At 55.3% G+C, this 16,334-nt stretch overlaps 1 protein-coding gene across 1 annotated transcript; it reads left to right on the forward strand.

The window, feature by feature from the left end:
• The first annotated feature begins 5,752 nt into the window (after positions 1-5,752).
• On the forward strand, positions 5,753-14,285 carry LOC119945702 (serine/threonine-protein phosphatase 5). Its single transcript, XM_038766842.1, has 13 exons — positions 5,753-5,902; positions 9,719-9,960; positions 10,378-10,525; positions 10,646-10,767; positions 10,911-10,976; positions 11,401-11,499; positions 11,738-11,843; positions 12,118-12,260; positions 12,343-12,430; positions 12,947-12,987; positions 13,408-13,586; positions 13,826-13,907; positions 14,012-14,285. The coding sequence occupies exons 1-13, from the start codon at positions 5,782-5,784 to the stop codon at positions 14,072-14,074; spliced, it is 1,500 nt and encodes a 499-aa protein (XP_038622770.1). The 5' UTR covers positions 5,753-5,781; the 3' UTR covers positions 14,075-14,285.
• The last annotated feature ends 2,049 nt before the right edge of the window (positions 14,286-16,334 follow it).

A 16,334-nucleotide genomic window follows, 5' to 3' on the forward strand; every position in this document is an offset into this window, starting at 1 on the left:
ATCCATGACCTCTGGCTCCCAGACCTGTGCTCTATCCACTACGCCATGCTACTTCCTTGCACTGTACTAAGCGCCTGGGGTAGATCCAAGTTAATTAGGTTGGACACACAGTCTATGACCCACATGGGATTCGCAGCCTTAATCTCCATTTATGGATGAGGTAACAGGCACAGAGAGTAACTATAATTGTGTACGTTAAGCGCTTACTATGTGCCAGACACTGTTCTAAGTGCTGAGGTGGATACAAGCAAATCGGGTTGGACATAGTCCCTGTCCCACTTGGGGTTCATAGTCTTAATCTCCACTTTACAGGTGAGGGAACTGAGGCACAGAGAAGCGAAATGCCAGGCCCAAGGTCACACAATGGACAGATGGCAGAGCCAGGTTTCGAACCCAGGTCCTCTGACTCTCAAGCCTGGGCTTTATCCTGTAGAACAAGCTGCTTCCTATTATCCCATTGTCTTTCTTGGACTCTTCCCTTTTCTCTCTGCTCATTTTAGACCCTCCCCATTCACCCTCTCCCCTACTGCCCAGTGCCCCAGCTGGCTCCTGTTAGCCTGGCCAGAATTTTGGACCTGAGGCCCAGCATCCTGTCTTTTTTTTTTTTTTATGGTATTTGTTAAGCACTTACTATGTGCCAGGCACTGTACTAAGGCTTGGGGTAGATACAAGAAAATTGGATTGGACACCGTCCTTGTCTTACGTAGGACTCACCTCTTAACCCCCACTTTACAGATGAGGTAATGGAGGTACAGAGACATTAAGTAACTTCCCCAAGGTAACACAGCAAATGAGTGGTGAAGTCAATATTAGAACCCAGGCCTTCTGACTTCCAGACACATGCTCTTTCTGCTAGGCCACGAGGCCATGCTTATGATTATTATTATTATAGGTATTTTTTAAGATAATCAGGTTGGCCACAGTCTGCGTCCCACATTGGGCTCACAGTCTTCATCCCCATTTTATAGGTGAGGGAACTGAGGCACAGAGAAGTCAACTGCTTTGCCCAAGTTTACCCAGCAGACAAGTGGCAGAGCCAGTCTTGGAACCCAGATTCTTTAGGGGGTGGTCAAGGGACACTGATTTCTTGAGGGCCCTCTGAGGTGGCCAAGGTTATTTAGGGGGTCCTTCTGGGGAGAATGAGGGTTTTTTTATAGGCATGATGCCAGACACTGTACTAAGCAATGGGGTAGATACAAGATAATCATGTTGAACACAGTCCATGTCCCACATGGGGCTCACAGTCGTAATCCCCATTTTACAGATGAGGGAACTAGGCCCAGAGAAGTAAAGTGACTTGCCCAAGGTCACACAGCGTACAAGTAGCAGAGCCACTCAGGTCCTTCAAATCCCCAGGCCTTGCTCTACCCACCAGACCACACTGCTTCTCTGTAGAATGCTTCCTTTTAGGGCAGTGGCCCAGTCACAAGGATTCTGAACCAAGGGTGAGGTGAGATGAGTTTCCCCTCCTCCTTCCACTTCCCCTGAGTTGAGGGGAGTGAGATGCAGGCTGAGCATTGCACACATCAGCCCTTCATTCATTTACTTATTTATTCATTCAATCATTTATTGAGCATTTACTGTGTGCAGAGCACTGTACTAAGCACTTGGGACAGTACAATATAACAATAAACAGATGCATTCCTTGCCCACAATGAGCTCACAATCTAGAGGGGGAGACAGACACCAGTGTAAATAAATTACAGATCTGTGCATAAGTGCTGTGGAGCTGGAAGGGGGGATCAATCAATCAATCAATCATATTTATTGAGCGCTTACTGTGTGCAGAGCACTGTACTAAGCGCTTGGGAAGTACAGGTTGGCAACCTATAGAGACATTCCCTACCCAACAGTGGGCTCACAGTCTTAAAGGGGGAGACAGAGAACAAAACCAAACATACTAACAAAATAAAATAAATAGAATAGATATTATCAACAAGTAGGGTGCAAAATAGGTTAATCAGTGTAAATCGGCCGCAGGGTTCTTGTACCCAGGGTGGTGATGCAGATAGGAAAAATGACTCGGAGACATGAGTTCAGATAGAGCAGTAAAGAAGGAAAGTGGCTACCTGCCCGTTCACCTCCCGGGAGAGGTCCGAGTGACAAGCAGCCCCAATCCCAATATCACTGTGTCTTTTATTGAGTTATAGCAACATGGGAGTGGGGCATTTGGAAATTTCAGGAATTTCAGGAATTGGGATGAGTAAAGGTAGCAAGTCAGGGTGACACAGAAGGGAGTGGGAGAAGAGGAAAGGAGTGCTTAATTAGGGAAGGCTTCTTGGAGGAGATGTGCCTTCAAAAATACTTTGAAGGGGGGAGAGTCACTGTCTGTTGGATATGAGGAGGGAGAGCGTTTCAGGACAGAGGCAGGACATAGATGAGGGATCAGCAGCAAGATAGACGGGGTCGAGGTACCGTGAGAAGGTTAGCATTAGAGGGGTGAAGCGTGTGAGCTGTGTTGATCTGCCCCTGGGGCTCTGAGCCCTGACCATGTATTCCTCCTCCTTCCCCCATCCTTTCCTGCAGGTCTTGGAAAATCAACTCCAGGGCTAAGGATGAAGGGCGGGTGAGGTTGGGCAACCTTCAGGCTGCCCCCTTGGCCAGTTCTGGGAGAGCACAAGGCTTTGGGCATATTGGGTACCAGCTGGACCTTGTGATCCAGGGTGCAGTCTAGGGGCTAGGGACAGCTGTAGGTCTGCCACGGCTGTAGCCCCTATATAAGACACCAGCCCAATGTGAGCTACCCCCCCATGCCCCTATAGGAAGTCCCACCTCTCTAGACCATAAGCTTGTTGTGGACAGGGAATGTGCCTGGTTTATCATTGCATTAGTGCTTAGTACAGTGTTCTGCACATAGTAAATGCTCAATAAATACAAGTGAATGAACTATGACTGGTGCCCCCAGTAGGAGCCCCATCCCAGTGTGAGTCATGCCCCATTCCCCTATGGGAAGCCTTAACCCCAGTATGAGCTGTGCTCTGTGCACCTATAGAGAGTCCTACCCCAGTGTGAGCTGTGCCCTGTGCCCCAATAGGGGCATCACAAGGAGAGTCCCACTCATATGAGAACAGTGTTTGTTCATCATGCCTATAAAAAGCTTCATTCCCCACAAAGGATCCCCTAAAAACAACCCTGCCACCTCAGAGGGCCCCAAAGAAATCACTGCCCCTGGACCACCCCGTAAAAGAAGAACTGTCTCCTCAACTGTAGACTGTGAGCTCATTGTGAGCAGGGAATGTCACTGTTTATTGTTGCACTGTACTTTCCCAAGCACTCCATACAGTGCTCCGCACACAATAAGCACTCAATAAATACAATTGAATGAGTGAATGAACCTGGGTTCTAGTCCTGGCTCTGCCACTTGTCTGCTGTGTGACCTTAGAAAAGTTGCTTCCCTTCTCTGTGCCTCAGTTCCCTCATCTGTAAAATGGGGATTAAGACTATGAGTCCCATGAGGGACCCGAACTATGTCCAACCTGATTAGCATGGATCTACCCCTTTGTTTAGAAGAGTGCCTGGCACATAGCAAGAGCTTAATGCCACAAAGGAAGCTCTGTCCCCTATAAAGTTGCTCCGTGTCAATGCGTCCACTCGAGATGGGACTTGTAAAGATGCTTATAGTGCTTCTTTCTGCCCCATTTCCCATCACCAGTTTGGCTGCTCCAGCCTCTGGAGGCTATTCTAACGTCTCCTTCTCTCCATCCCTCTAATAATAATAATAATAATGACGGTATTTGTTTAGCGCTTACCAGGCAATATACCAAGCGCTGGGGTGGATACAAGCAAATCAGGTTGGACACAGTCCCTGTCCCTCATGGGGCCCACACTCTCAATCCCCATTTTACAGATGAGGGAACTGAGGCCCAGAGAAGTGAAGTGACCTGCCCAGGGTCACACAGCAGACAAGTGGCAGAGTCGGCATTAGAACTCATGATCTTCTGACTCCGAGGCACGCCGTGCCATTTCTCTAGACTGTGAGCTTGTTGTGGTCAGGGATTATCTCTCTTTATAATAATAATAAAATAATGATGGATTTTGTTAAGTGCTTACTACGTGCCAAGCACCGTTCTAAGCAATGGAGGGGATACAAGGTAATTAGATTGTCCCACATGGGGCTCACAGTCTTAATACCCATTTTCCAGATGAGATAACTGAAGCACAGAGAAGCAGCATGGCTCAGTGGAAAGAGTCCCAGCTTTGGAGTCAGAGGTCATGGGTTCAAATCCCCGCTCTGCCAATTGTCAGCTCTGTGACTTTGGGCAAGTCACTTAACTTCTCTATGCCTCAGTTCCCTCATCTGTAAAATGGGGATTAAGACTGTGAGCCCCACGTGGGGCAACCTGATCACCTTGTAAGCTCTCCAGTGCTAGAACAGTGCTTTGCACATAGTAAGCGCTTAATAAGTGCTGTCATATGCACAGAGAAGTTAAGACTCAGTTAAATTAGAGAAGCAGCGTGGCTCTGCAGAAAGAGCATGGGCTTGGGAGTCAGAGGTCATGGGTTCTAACCCCAACTCCACCACTTATCAGCTGTGTGACTTTGGGCAAGTCACTTAACTTCTCTGTGCCTCAGTTCCCTCATCTGGAAAATGGGTGTGAAGACTGAGCTCACGTGGGGCAACCTTGATTACCTTGTATCCCCCCAGCATTTAGAACAGTGCTTGGCACCTAATAAGCAGCGTGGCTCAGTGGAAAGAGCCCGGGCTTTGGAGTCAGAGGTCGTGAGTTCAAATCCCGGCTCTGCCACTTGTCAGCTGTGCGGCTTTGGGCAAGTCACTTAACTTCTTAACTTTTAGACTGTGAGCCCACTGTTGGGTAGGGACTGTCTCTATATGTTGCCAACTTCCCAAGCGCTTAGTACAGTGCTCTGCACACAGTAAGTGCTCAATAAATACGATTGATTGATTCTCTGGGCCTCAGTTCCCTCATCTGTAAAATGGGGATGAAGACTGTGAGTCATCATCATCATCAATCGTATTTATTGAGCGCTTACTGTGTGCAGAGCACTGTACCAAGCGCTTGGGAAGTACAAGTTGGCAACATATAGAGACAGTCCCTACCCAATAGTGGACTCCCCGCGTGGTTACCTTGTATCTACCCCAGCGCTTAGAGCAGTGCCTTGCACATAGTAAGCGCTTAACAAATACCAATATTAGTATTAGTAGTAGTAAGCTTTTATCAAATACCAACATTATTATTATTAAGTGGCTTGCCCAACGTCACACAGCTGACTAGTGGCGGAGCCGGGATTAGAACCCATGACCTCCGATTGTGAGCCCACTGTTGGGTAGGGACTGTTTCTATATGTTGCCAACTTGGACTTCCCAAGCGCTTAGTACAGTGCTCTGCACACAGTAAGCGCTCAATAAATACGATTGATTGATTGGCTCCCAAGCCCAGGCTGTTTCCACTGAGCCACGCTGCTTCTTTATTGGTGGATTGGGCTTTTCCAAGCGCTTAGTACGTTGCTCTGCACCCAATAGGCGCTTAATAAATGCGACTGATTGATTGACTGATTGATTGAGTGACCGAACGACCTCCACAGCGCCGCCTGTGGAGCCCGGCATTGCGCAGGCGCAAGGCGGAGGACCAGTGGGGGGGGGGAGCTTTGCGGCAGTGCCGGGTGGCGCCGCTGCTCCGGCGTCTTTGCGACAGCGCAGGGGGTGGCGGTTGCCAGGGGCTCGCTTTGCGGCAGCGCCGGGTGGCGCCGCTGCTCCGGCGTCTTTGCGACAGCGCCGGGGGCTGCCGCGGGCGGCGGTTGCTAGGGGGCTCGCTTTGCGGCATGGCGATGGCGGAGGGAGAGCGGGCCGAGTGCGCGGGGCCCCCCCGCGACGAGCCGCCGGCCGAGGGTGCGCTCAAGCGGGCCGAGGAGCTCAAGACCCGGGCGAACGAGTATTTCAAAGGTGCGGGGGCCGGGGAGGTAGGGGCTGCCGGAAAGTGAGCCGCGGGCTGGGGGTTGCCCCGGACTGAACCACGGTGGAGGGGTGGGGGGGGGGGGAGGTGGAGATTGGCGGGCCCGGGAGGTGCCAAAGAGTGAGCCACATGGGGGGGGGGGGAGTGGCGGGGTGGGCGATACCATGTAGTGGGGGGAGTGGCGGGGTGGGCGATTCCATGTGGTGGGGGGCGTGGCGGGGTGGGCGATACCATGTAGTGAGCCACGCGGGGGGGCAGGGGGGAGTGAAGGCCGCAGCCTGCCCCACGGTGAACCACGGGGCGGGAGAGGGGGCGGCCATTCATTCACTCATTCAGTCGTATTTAGTGAGCGCTTCCTGCAGTGTACTAAGCGCTTGGGACGTAGAAGTCGGGCCGGGGGCTGCCACGGGGCAACTCAACATCAGTCGTATTTATTGAGCGCTTACTATGTGCAGAGCACTGTACTAAGCGCTTGGGAAGTACAAATTGGCACCATAGAGAGACAGTCCCTACCCAACATTGGGCTCACAGTCTAAAAGGGGGAGACAGAGAACAAAACCAAACATACTCACAAAATAAAATAGATATGTACAAGTAAAATAAATAGAGTAATAAATATGTACAAGCATATATCCAGGTGCTGTGGGGAAGGGAAGGAGGTAAGATGGGGGGATGGAGAGGGGGACGAGGGGGAGAGGAAGGAAGGGGCTCAGTCTGGGAAGGCCTCCTGGAGGAGGGGAGCTCTCAGCAGGGCCTTGAGTGAACCGCGGGAGGGCGTGGCGGGGTGGGCGATACCATGTAGTGAACCGTGGGGGGGGGGATGGGGGAGAGGGAGGAAGGGCCGGAGCCTGCCGCACAGTGCTCTGCACACAGGAACCGCGCCATAAATAATAAGAATGGAATTTGCTAAGCGCTTACTATGTGCAAAGCACTGTTCTAAGCGCCGGGGAGGTTACAAGGTGATCAGGTTGTCCCACGGGGGGGACTCACACTTTTAATCCCCGTTTTACAGATGAGGGAACCGAGGCCCAGGGAGGTTAAGTGACTTGCCCAGAGTCACACAGCTGACAGTTGGCGGAGCCGGGATTTGAACCCGTGACCTCCGACTCCAAAGCCCGGGCTCTTGCCACTGAGCCGCGATGCGGTCGAGTGAATGAGGACGCGGGCTGCCACATTGCAAGCCACCGGGTGGGAGAGAGGGAGGTGGAAGGCTGCCCCACGGTAATAATAATAATAATGATAGCATTTGTTAAGCACCTATTATGTGCAAAGCACTGTTCTAAGCGCTGGTGAGGCTACAGGGTGATCAGGTTGTCCCACAGGGGGCTCACAGTCCTAATCCCCATTTTACAGATGACTGTGAGCCCACTGTTGGGTAGGGACTGTCTCTATCTGTTGCCAACTTGTACTTCCCAAGCACTTAGTACAGTGCTCTGCACACAGTAAGTGCTCAATAAATACGATTGAATGAATAAATGAATGAGGCAACTGAGGCACAGAGAAGTCAAGTGACTTGCTCAAAGTCACCCGGTAAACCACCTGGTGGGTAAGAGGGAGGCTGGAGGTTGCCACACAGTGAACCGTTTGGTGGGAAAGTGAGAGATCAGGGGTGGTTACGTAGTGAACCATGGAGGGGTGAGGGGGTCCAGGGCTGCCAAATAAGTGAGCCCACCGTGGGGGAAGTTAGAACTGGTGGCTGCCACATGGTAAACAATAATAACAATAATGATGGCATTTGTTAAGCACTTACTATGTGCAAAACACTGTTCTTAGGGCTGGAGAGGATACAGGGTGATCAGGTTGTCCGTCTTGGGGCTCCCAGTCTTAATCCGCGTTTTCCAGATGAGGTCACTGAGGCCCAGAGAAATGAGTTGCCCAAGGTCACACAGCTGACAATTGGCGGAGCCGGGATTTGAACCCATGATTTCTGACTCCCAAGCCATTCCCAATGGGGTGGGAAAGAGAGAGATCGGGGACTGCCGCGCAGTGAACCACGGGGTGGGAGGGAGGTCAGCGGCTGCTGCACAGTGAACAGTGGGGTGGGAAATTGAGAGATCAGGGGCTGCCACAGAGTGAACCGTAGGCTGGGGGAGTGGTGGGCCCAAGGCTGCTAAATAGGGAGCCGGGGGGGTGGGGGGGAGTTAGGGCCAGAGGCTGCCACACAGTAAACCACAGGGTGGGAGAGGGATACTGGGGGCTGCCACACAGTAAGATACGGGGTAGGAAAATGAGAGGTCGGGGGTCTGCCATATAGTGAACCATGGGGTGGGAGGGGGGCCGCGGGCAGCCAGAGTTAGTGCTTGGGGTACGAAAGTGAGAGACAGGGGGGCTGCCACATAGTGAACCGTGGGGAGGAAGGAGTTGGGGCCTGCCCCATAATGAGGGAGAGGGAGAGGGAGAGATGGGCTGAGGAGTCATGGATCTGGGGAGAATGGCAGAGTGGGGACCAGGTACAGTGTACCTTGGGGTGGAAAGGGGCTGAGCTTGACCCCTTGAGAAGCAGTATGGCCTAGTGGATAGAGCACAGGCCTGGCAGTCAGAAGGTCCTGGGTTCTAGTCCCAGCTCTGCCACTTGTCTGCTGGGTGAACTTGGGCAAGTCACTTCACTTCTCTAGGCCTCTGTTGTCTCATCTGTGAAATGGGGATTAAGACCGTGAGCCCCATGTTGGACAGGGGTCACGTCCAACTCAATTTGCTTGTATTCAGGACAGCACTTAGTACAGCGCCTGGCACATAGTGGGGAAGCAGCGTGGCTCAGTGGGAAGAGCACGGGCTTTGGAGTCAGAGGTCATCGGTTCAAATCCCGATTTGCCCAAGTGACTTTGGGCAAGTCACTTAGCTTCTCTGTGCCTCAGTTACCTCATCTGTAAAACGGGGATTAAGACATGAGTCCCACATGGGACAACCTGATCACCTTGTAAACTCCCCAGTGCTTAGAACAGTGCTTTGCACATAGTAAGCACTTAATAAATGTCATCATCATCATTATTATTATTATTGTAGTAAGTGCTTAGCAAATAACACAGTTACCACCAGTGGTAAGACAAAGGGGGAAGTGGCAGTCAGTCAGTCGTATTTATTGACTGCTTATAGTTTGCAGAGCACTGTACTAAACGTTTGGGAGAATACAATACAACAATTAACAGACACATTCCCTGCCCACAAGGACTTTACAGTCTAGAGGGAGAGACAGACTTTAGTATCATATGTGACAGGCAGAGGCTGCCATGGGGACTTGGGGGGAGTAGTGTAAGTTAAGTGACTTAAGTCACTTAACTTCTCTGGGCCTCAGTTCCCTCATCTGTAAAATGGGGATTAAAGACTGTGAACCCCCGGTGGGATGACGTGATCACCTTGTAACCTCCCCAGCGCTTAGAACAGTGCTTTATACATAGTAAGTGCTTAATAAATGCTGCTATTATTATTATTATTACTATTATTATTAGTGGGCCTGGGGCTGCCACACATTGCTAGCCCTGCGGCTACCTCTGCTGAGGGCTGGGCTCAGGGGCACTTTGAAGGAGTAGGAGAGCAGCCCCCTCAAACCCATCTTCCCACCACACAACATCCCTTAACTCTGTGTCAGCCCTCCTCACCTTTCACCCTCCAAGCCCCCGTCTGGCATCTCCACCCTCCTGCCTCTCCTCTTGGTCCCCCCGGACGTCCCTGCCTGTCCCCTCCTCTCCTTTATGCCACCCTCAGTTTCCCTTCTGATGTTGACCCTGGGCCCCCTGGGCGGGGGGATGCCCAGGCCGGGGGGGCCGGTGGTCTGCCCAGGTCCCAGCGAGACTCCTCGTGTGCCCTAGGGAAGGACTATGACAACGCCATCAAGCTGTACAGTCAGGCCATCGAGATTAACCCCAGCAACGCCGTCTACCATGGGAACCGCAGCCTGGCCTACCTGCGCACCGAGTGCTACGGCTACGCCCTGGCCGACGCCACCAGGGCCATCGAGCTGGACAAGAAGTACATCAAAGGCTACTACCGCCGGGCGGCCAGCAACATGGCCCTGGGCAAGTTCAAAGCCGCCCTGCGCGACTATGAGACGGTGAGCACGTGGTTGCTGTCCCCACCTGGTCTTCCCATCCAGCCCTCCGCCTTGTCCACCTGTGGTCTGTCCCCCGTCCCCCCCTCAGCTATGCCCAGGACCCTCCCCCCAGGTTAGCTGCACCCTGTCATCCCCCCTACTTAGCTCTGCTCACCTTCATGTTGCCCAGGCCCCTGCCCTGACTTGTCCTAGCCCTGGCCCATCATCCCTCTCAACTGTGCCCATCCTCATCCCGACTGGCCATGCCCAGGTGCCGTGTCTCTCCCCCGTCCCTCGCTCAACTGTGTTCACCTTCACCATGCACGGGCCCCCTTGACTGGCCAGAGCGATCATCCCAGGGTCACAGGGTCAGGGGCGGTGGGTCACCGCGGGGCCCTGACCCGGTGGCCGGCGGCACCTTGGCCCGGTGACCCGCAGGTGGTGAAGGTGAGGCCCAATGACAAGGACGCCCAGCTGCAGTACCAGGAGTGTCACAAGGTGGTGAAGCGGAAGGCGTTTGAGCGCGCCATCGCGGGCGATGAACACAAGCGCTCGGTCGTGGACTCGCTGGACATCGAGAGCATGAGTGAGATGGGCCACGGGGACAGAGGGGCACCGTGGGAAGAGGGAAAGGAGGGGGTTGGGGGGAGGTCAAGGGGGGGGCACGCGGGAGGGCTTGGGGTCCTGACACCCCTCTGCGCCTCAGCCATCGAAGATGAGTACAGCGGGCCCAAGCTGGAGGATGGGAAGGTGACTGCTGGCTTCATGCAGGAGCTGATGCAGTGGTATAAGGAACAGAAGAAACTGCACAGGAAATGTGCCTACCAGGTGCGCCCAGCCTGAGCCCCACCTCAGTACCCCCAATCTCCCCCCACCCGGGATCAAGAGTCACCCAAACTGGACAGCAGCCCCTCTGCAGGAGCTGGGGGAGAGGAGGGGTCACCCAAACCATCACTTTCCCCCCGTGGCAGATTTTGGTGCAGGTGAAGGAGCTGCTGGCGAAATTGACAACGCTGGTGGAGACCAAGCTGAAGGAGGTGAGGAAACGACTGGACCGACGTCTCTGGCCCTGGGCCAGTCTCTAGCCCTGCAGCGGGGTGCTCTCGGCCTCTGAGCGGGTTTCTCTGTGGGGCAGGAGGGTTAGGGGGCGGCAGTCTGTTCACTAATGGGGGCTTCTCTGCCTCACGAATCTGTCCATCCGGGCGATAGGAGTCTTTCTGGTCTCTGTGAGTTGGGCGGGGGTCTCTCTCCTTGGTCCTGAGTTTGGGCAAATTAATTTTCCCTTATTAGGGGGAAGCATGTTTGGGAGACTGCAGGTGGGGGGCCCGGAGGGAGTTGGTGGATTCCCTGGGCACTGCCCCTCACTCCCCCCAAAAAAAACCTCCACGGCTCCAGGGGGAGGGGGCGAGTATCCACCACGTGTCTCTGTCCCCCGGTCTCCCCTCACCTCTTTTCTTTCAGACAGAGCAGATAACCATCTGCGGAGACACACACGGCCAGTTTTATGACCTGCTCAATATATTCGAGCTCAACGGTTTGCCCTCCGAGACCAACCCCTATGTATCCTCCCCAGCCCACAGGGATGGTGGCCGGGGGTGGGGGATGGGGAATGGGTGGCCTTGCCCTGAGTGGCGCCTGGCAGGGAGCAGAGACTTCTCCTGATTCGGTGGGGGAAGCAGGGCCCGGTGGGATGACGAAAGGGATCGTGGAGTGGAACGTGGGAAGTGAGGGATTCCGGAGGTGGTCCCGGCTCCTGGCCCCGCCATCACCCATGTTTCCTGAGCAGCCCATGCTGCAGATATTTAATGGCGACTTCGTGGATCGCGGTTCCTTCTCCGTGGAAGTGATCCTCACTCTGTTCGGCTTCAAGCTCCTCTATCCCGACCACTTCCACCTCCTGCGAGGTGAGGCGGGAGCCGGGGGTGGAGGGAAGGGACTCCGCCCTCAGCCCCGACTTCCCATCAGCCTCTCCCAACTCCCTCCTCCACCTTCCCCTCTGTGCCCTCTATGCCCCAAGTCCATCAGGACACACTCACCCACCCCGGGTGTGGGCAGGGAGAGTGAAGGTGCTTGGAGGGGCGTCTCAGGGAGGGAGGAGTTTCCCTGAGAGATGGTGAAGGTGCCAGCTGGGCATTCCCCTCTGGCCTCCCGTGTCCCCACCCCATCCCTTACCTTCAGGGAACCATGAGACAGACAACATGAACCAGATCTACGGCTTCGAGGGCGAGGTTAAAGCCAAGTACACGGCGCAGATGTTCCAGCTCTTCAGTGAAGTGTTCGAGTGGCTGCCCCTGGCCCAGTGCATTAACGGCAAAGTGCTGGTGTGCGGAGCGGGGGTCGAGGGAGAGTGGGGTGCAGGCCGGGGGGCATGTCGCTCCCTGACCCTCGTGACTATCCCCCCAGATCATGCACGGAGGCCTGTTCAGCGAGGACGGGGTCACCCTTGATGACATCCGCAAGATCGAGCGCAATAGGCAGCCGCCGGACTCAGGTGGGTACCCCAGGGTGGGACCCTCCCCCCAAGCTGGGCCTCATGTCGCCTGCCCACCCACCCGGCTGGGGGTGGGCTCGGGCGGGAGCCACCCAGCCGTGAGATCCCTCCTGCCTCTCAGCTGCCGCACACCAAGGGGTGAGGGCAGGCCAGGTCGGGGGCAGCAGGACGCCGAGCTCCCCAGACTCTGTGCTCAACCCTCTCCACCCCCAGGCACCCTGTCACACATGCGCCCAGATACCTGGTGCACTGACATGCACCTGGGCAGAGATTTATAAGCCCGCAGATACAGGTACAGAGGCAGACACACATATATCTGTGTAGTCACACATGCATGGAGACACATGCTCAAAGACACCCTTGTTCGGCGACATGTATACACATCCAGACAGTTCTGCTGCAGGTGAAACGTTGAAGCTGGGGGTTGTGTCCCCCAGGGGAAACAGACTTGGGAGCTGGGGAGGATATGGGGAAGATGTGCCGGGCCCGCGTCTGACTCTGTCCTGCTCCCTGCAGGGCCCATGTGTGACTTGCTGTGGTCGGACCCCCAGCCCCAGGTGAGCTCCCAGACCCTCCCCCTTCACTCCCCCTGCTCCCCCGCCCTTCCCCTGTCCTTTCCTAATAATAATAATGGTATTTGTTAAGTGCTTACTTTGTGCCAGGCACTGTACTACACACCGGGGTGGAGCCAAGCAAATCGAGTTGGACACAGTCCCTGTCCCATGTGGGGCTCACAGACTCCATCCCCATTTTGCAGATGAGGGAACTGAGGCCCAAGAGAAGTGAAGTGACTTACCCAAGGTCACGCAGCCCCTCTTTCCATTTCCCTCTTGGCCTGGCGCCCCACCCCCACCCCATCTCCCTTCTCTTCATCCCCCTCCTGTGCAGGCAAGGGCCTTGGGGTGGGAAATGCTGGGAGTGGTGTGGCTCCTCCCTCCCTCCTCCCGACCTGGCCCTTTTCCTCCTTCTCCCGGCAGAATGGCCGTTCAGTCAGCAAGCGCGGGGTCAGCTGTCAGTTTGGGCCAGATGTGACCAAGAGCTTCCTGGAGGAGAACCAGCTGGATTACATCATCCGCAGCCACGAGGTCAAGGCTGAGGGCTATGAGGTGACCCACGGCGGCAAGTGCATCACCGTCTTCTCGGCCCCCAACTACTGGTGGGTCTGCTGGGAGTCTGGAGGAGGTCCCGGGGAGCTCACCATCTTCCCTGCCCCCAACTACCGGTGGGAGCCTGGGGATGCTCAGGGGGGCTCACGGTCCTCTCTGCCCTGAGCTTATGGGTCTCTCTTGTGGGGGCCGGAAAGACCCCAGGGTGGTGTGGGAAGCAGTAGGGAAAGTCCTGGCTCTGTCCTCATCCCCGCTTCTCCTGTCTCCTCCGCGTCCCCCTCGTTTGCAGTGATCAGATGGGCAACAAAGCATCCTACATCCACCTCAGCGGGGCCGACCTGCGGCCACAGTTCCACCAGTTCACGGCAGTGGTGAGTGGCCGGCATCGGGGGAGCAGGGCGGGGTGGCAGCAGGAGGCCCCTCGGCCCCTCGCTCGGGGGACGGGCGGCGCTGACCCGGCCTCATCTCTCCCCAGCCTCATCCCAACGTCAAGCCCATGGCCTACGCCAACACCCTGCTGCAGCTGGGCATGATGTGAGAGAGGCCGAGTGGACCCAGCGCCCCGGGCCGGGCCAGGCCGAACCAGAACGGGCCGGCGGTGGGGGGGCCCCAAGGCGGGCGGGCGGCGGAAGGCCGGCGGAGAGGCCGGTTTTCCCGGCCCGTTCACTCTGCAGAGTTTGTATTTATTCTCCTTTCCTTTGGGAGAGGTGGGCGGAGCGGGGCTGGGCCCGGCCAAGGGAAGACGGGGGCAGGCGGAGGGGAGGACCAGGGGGGTGGGAGAGGGGAGGGGGGTGCTGCCCCAGGGCATTCTGGGAGAGGAGGCCTGAGTGAGAGGGCCGGAGTGGCAGTCTCCGTCCCCTTCATGTGCATGACTCCACCTCCTGTGGCTAAAGCAATAGCTCTCCACTCCTCCCCCGGTCCCCCCCATCCCCTTGCCCCTGCGAGGCCCGGGCCTGCAGCTGGTCAGAGCCCTGGGGAGGGGGGCACGAGGCCTGAGCCCCCATTATTTTACTGTCTGTAATTAAAGATGTTAAAATAAAGTCATTATTGTAAGTCCGCTTGGCTGGGTGGCATTCTGAGTGGAGGGGCTGCATGGTGCCCAGTGGTCTCTGACAGGCACACTCACCTGGTCGCCCAGCGACATGCACAAATCACTTGTATTTGAGCGCTGACTGTGTGCAGAGCACTGTAGGAAGTGCTTGGGAGGGTACAGTATTAACATTCCCTGGCCCACAACGAGCTGACAGTCTAGAGGGAGCTCACAGAAACACAGCATATACACAGTGACATAAGCTCAAACACCCCCACACAAGATGTCCTGGTCCCCGCCCCTTGGGCTGGCAGGCTGATGGGGAGGACGGGGTGGGGGTGGGGGACACTCACACGCACACACACATGCACACACCCAGAGCCGTGGGCCAGGCCAAGCCCAGGACAACTGTCCAGAATCCAAACAGCTGAGACTTGTGTGCCCCCCACACCCTCCACCAAGGCTTCTGGGAAAGCCCTAGAGAGAAGGGGGATGGGAGGTGATAGGTGTGGGACCGTGGGAGCCTCTGCACGGTCTGGAGGAGATGGGGAAATGGGCCAGCGCTGGGCTATTTATACAGACCTCCATCCTGCAGTAGGGCACGGGTATGAGTCACCGTCAGTCCCCCCACCCTTTGGGGGCTGCCTCCCTCTATCCTTCCCTCCCTCCCCAGCAAGACTGGGCTGCCCCCCCCCCTTTTTTTGTTTCAGAAGATGGAGGATGTGGCTATTTTCAGATGGGAACTCTCAGGAACTCTTGTTTCAAGCCAAGAGGATCCATTCCCCTGCCTCAGAGCAGGGGGGTATGGGGCTTTGAGATTAACGCTTCCCTGCCCCTGCTCTGGCCCCCTTTCCGAGTCTGGGCCGCGGGTGCTGTCCAGTCAGGGCTCCGTGCCCCCTCTGGAGAGGGCAGGGTCCCCACCAGGCAGTGTCAACCACAGGTGGACGGAGCAGCGTCTGGCTTCGTCTACTTCCATATCTCCTTTGGCCAGAAGAAGTCTCTCACACTTTGGGCCTGCCCCACCCAGGCCACATCACGGCTCTCAAGGCCCTGGGCATCTTTCCCCCTGGCCCCACAACCTGCCCTGTCTCCCCCACCAACCTTCCCAATCTCCCCTCTGTCTATCCTGTCTCTTCAACCTGTCCTTTCTCTCCACACAACCTGCCTAGTCTCCCCAAAGCCTGCCCTGTCTCCATCACCGCTCTCCAGAAGCTCACAATCTAATGGGGTGACAGGCGGATTATTTCCAAATCGGGGAAGCTGGAGGGAGGAAAAGGATGTAAAAGGAAGTCATTCAGATATGTCAGGATGAAATAGTCGAGTGATTGAAAACACAAAGTTATTAATAGATATATAAATGCCAAAATTAGAAATGAAATACGTAAATGCTAAGGATCGCTGTTGCGGGGGTGGCAGGAATATGAATTGGGATGTGGAAATTAAGAGGGGGTGGCTTCCTGGAGAAGGTGGCTTTTCCGGTGGCTCTGAAGCCCTGAAAAAAGCTGAGGTCTGACGGATACCGAGAGGGAGGGTGTTTCGGACAGGGGAAACAGCGTGAAAAGATTGAAAAGACTGGAGAATGATGAAGTCAAATAGCAATTGTGTGTATGAAAAGCGGACTGTGTGCAGAGCACTGGACGAAGAGTTGGGAAATAGCACAGATGTGGGAATTAGATACATTCCCCCACCCACAAGGGACTCCCAATCCAAGAATAAAAGTGGGGAAAAGGGGTTGGAGACAGACGTAGGGAAAAGTAGAACCCCAGAA

Source organism: Tachyglossus aculeatus, chromosome 26 (genome assembly GCF_015852505.1).
Source record: "Tachyglossus aculeatus isolate mTacAcu1 chromosome 26, mTacAcu1.pri, whole genome shotgun sequence".
In the NCBI taxonomy this organism is placed as follows: domain Eukaryota; kingdom Metazoa; phylum Chordata; class Mammalia; order Monotremata; family Tachyglossidae; genus Tachyglossus; species Tachyglossus aculeatus.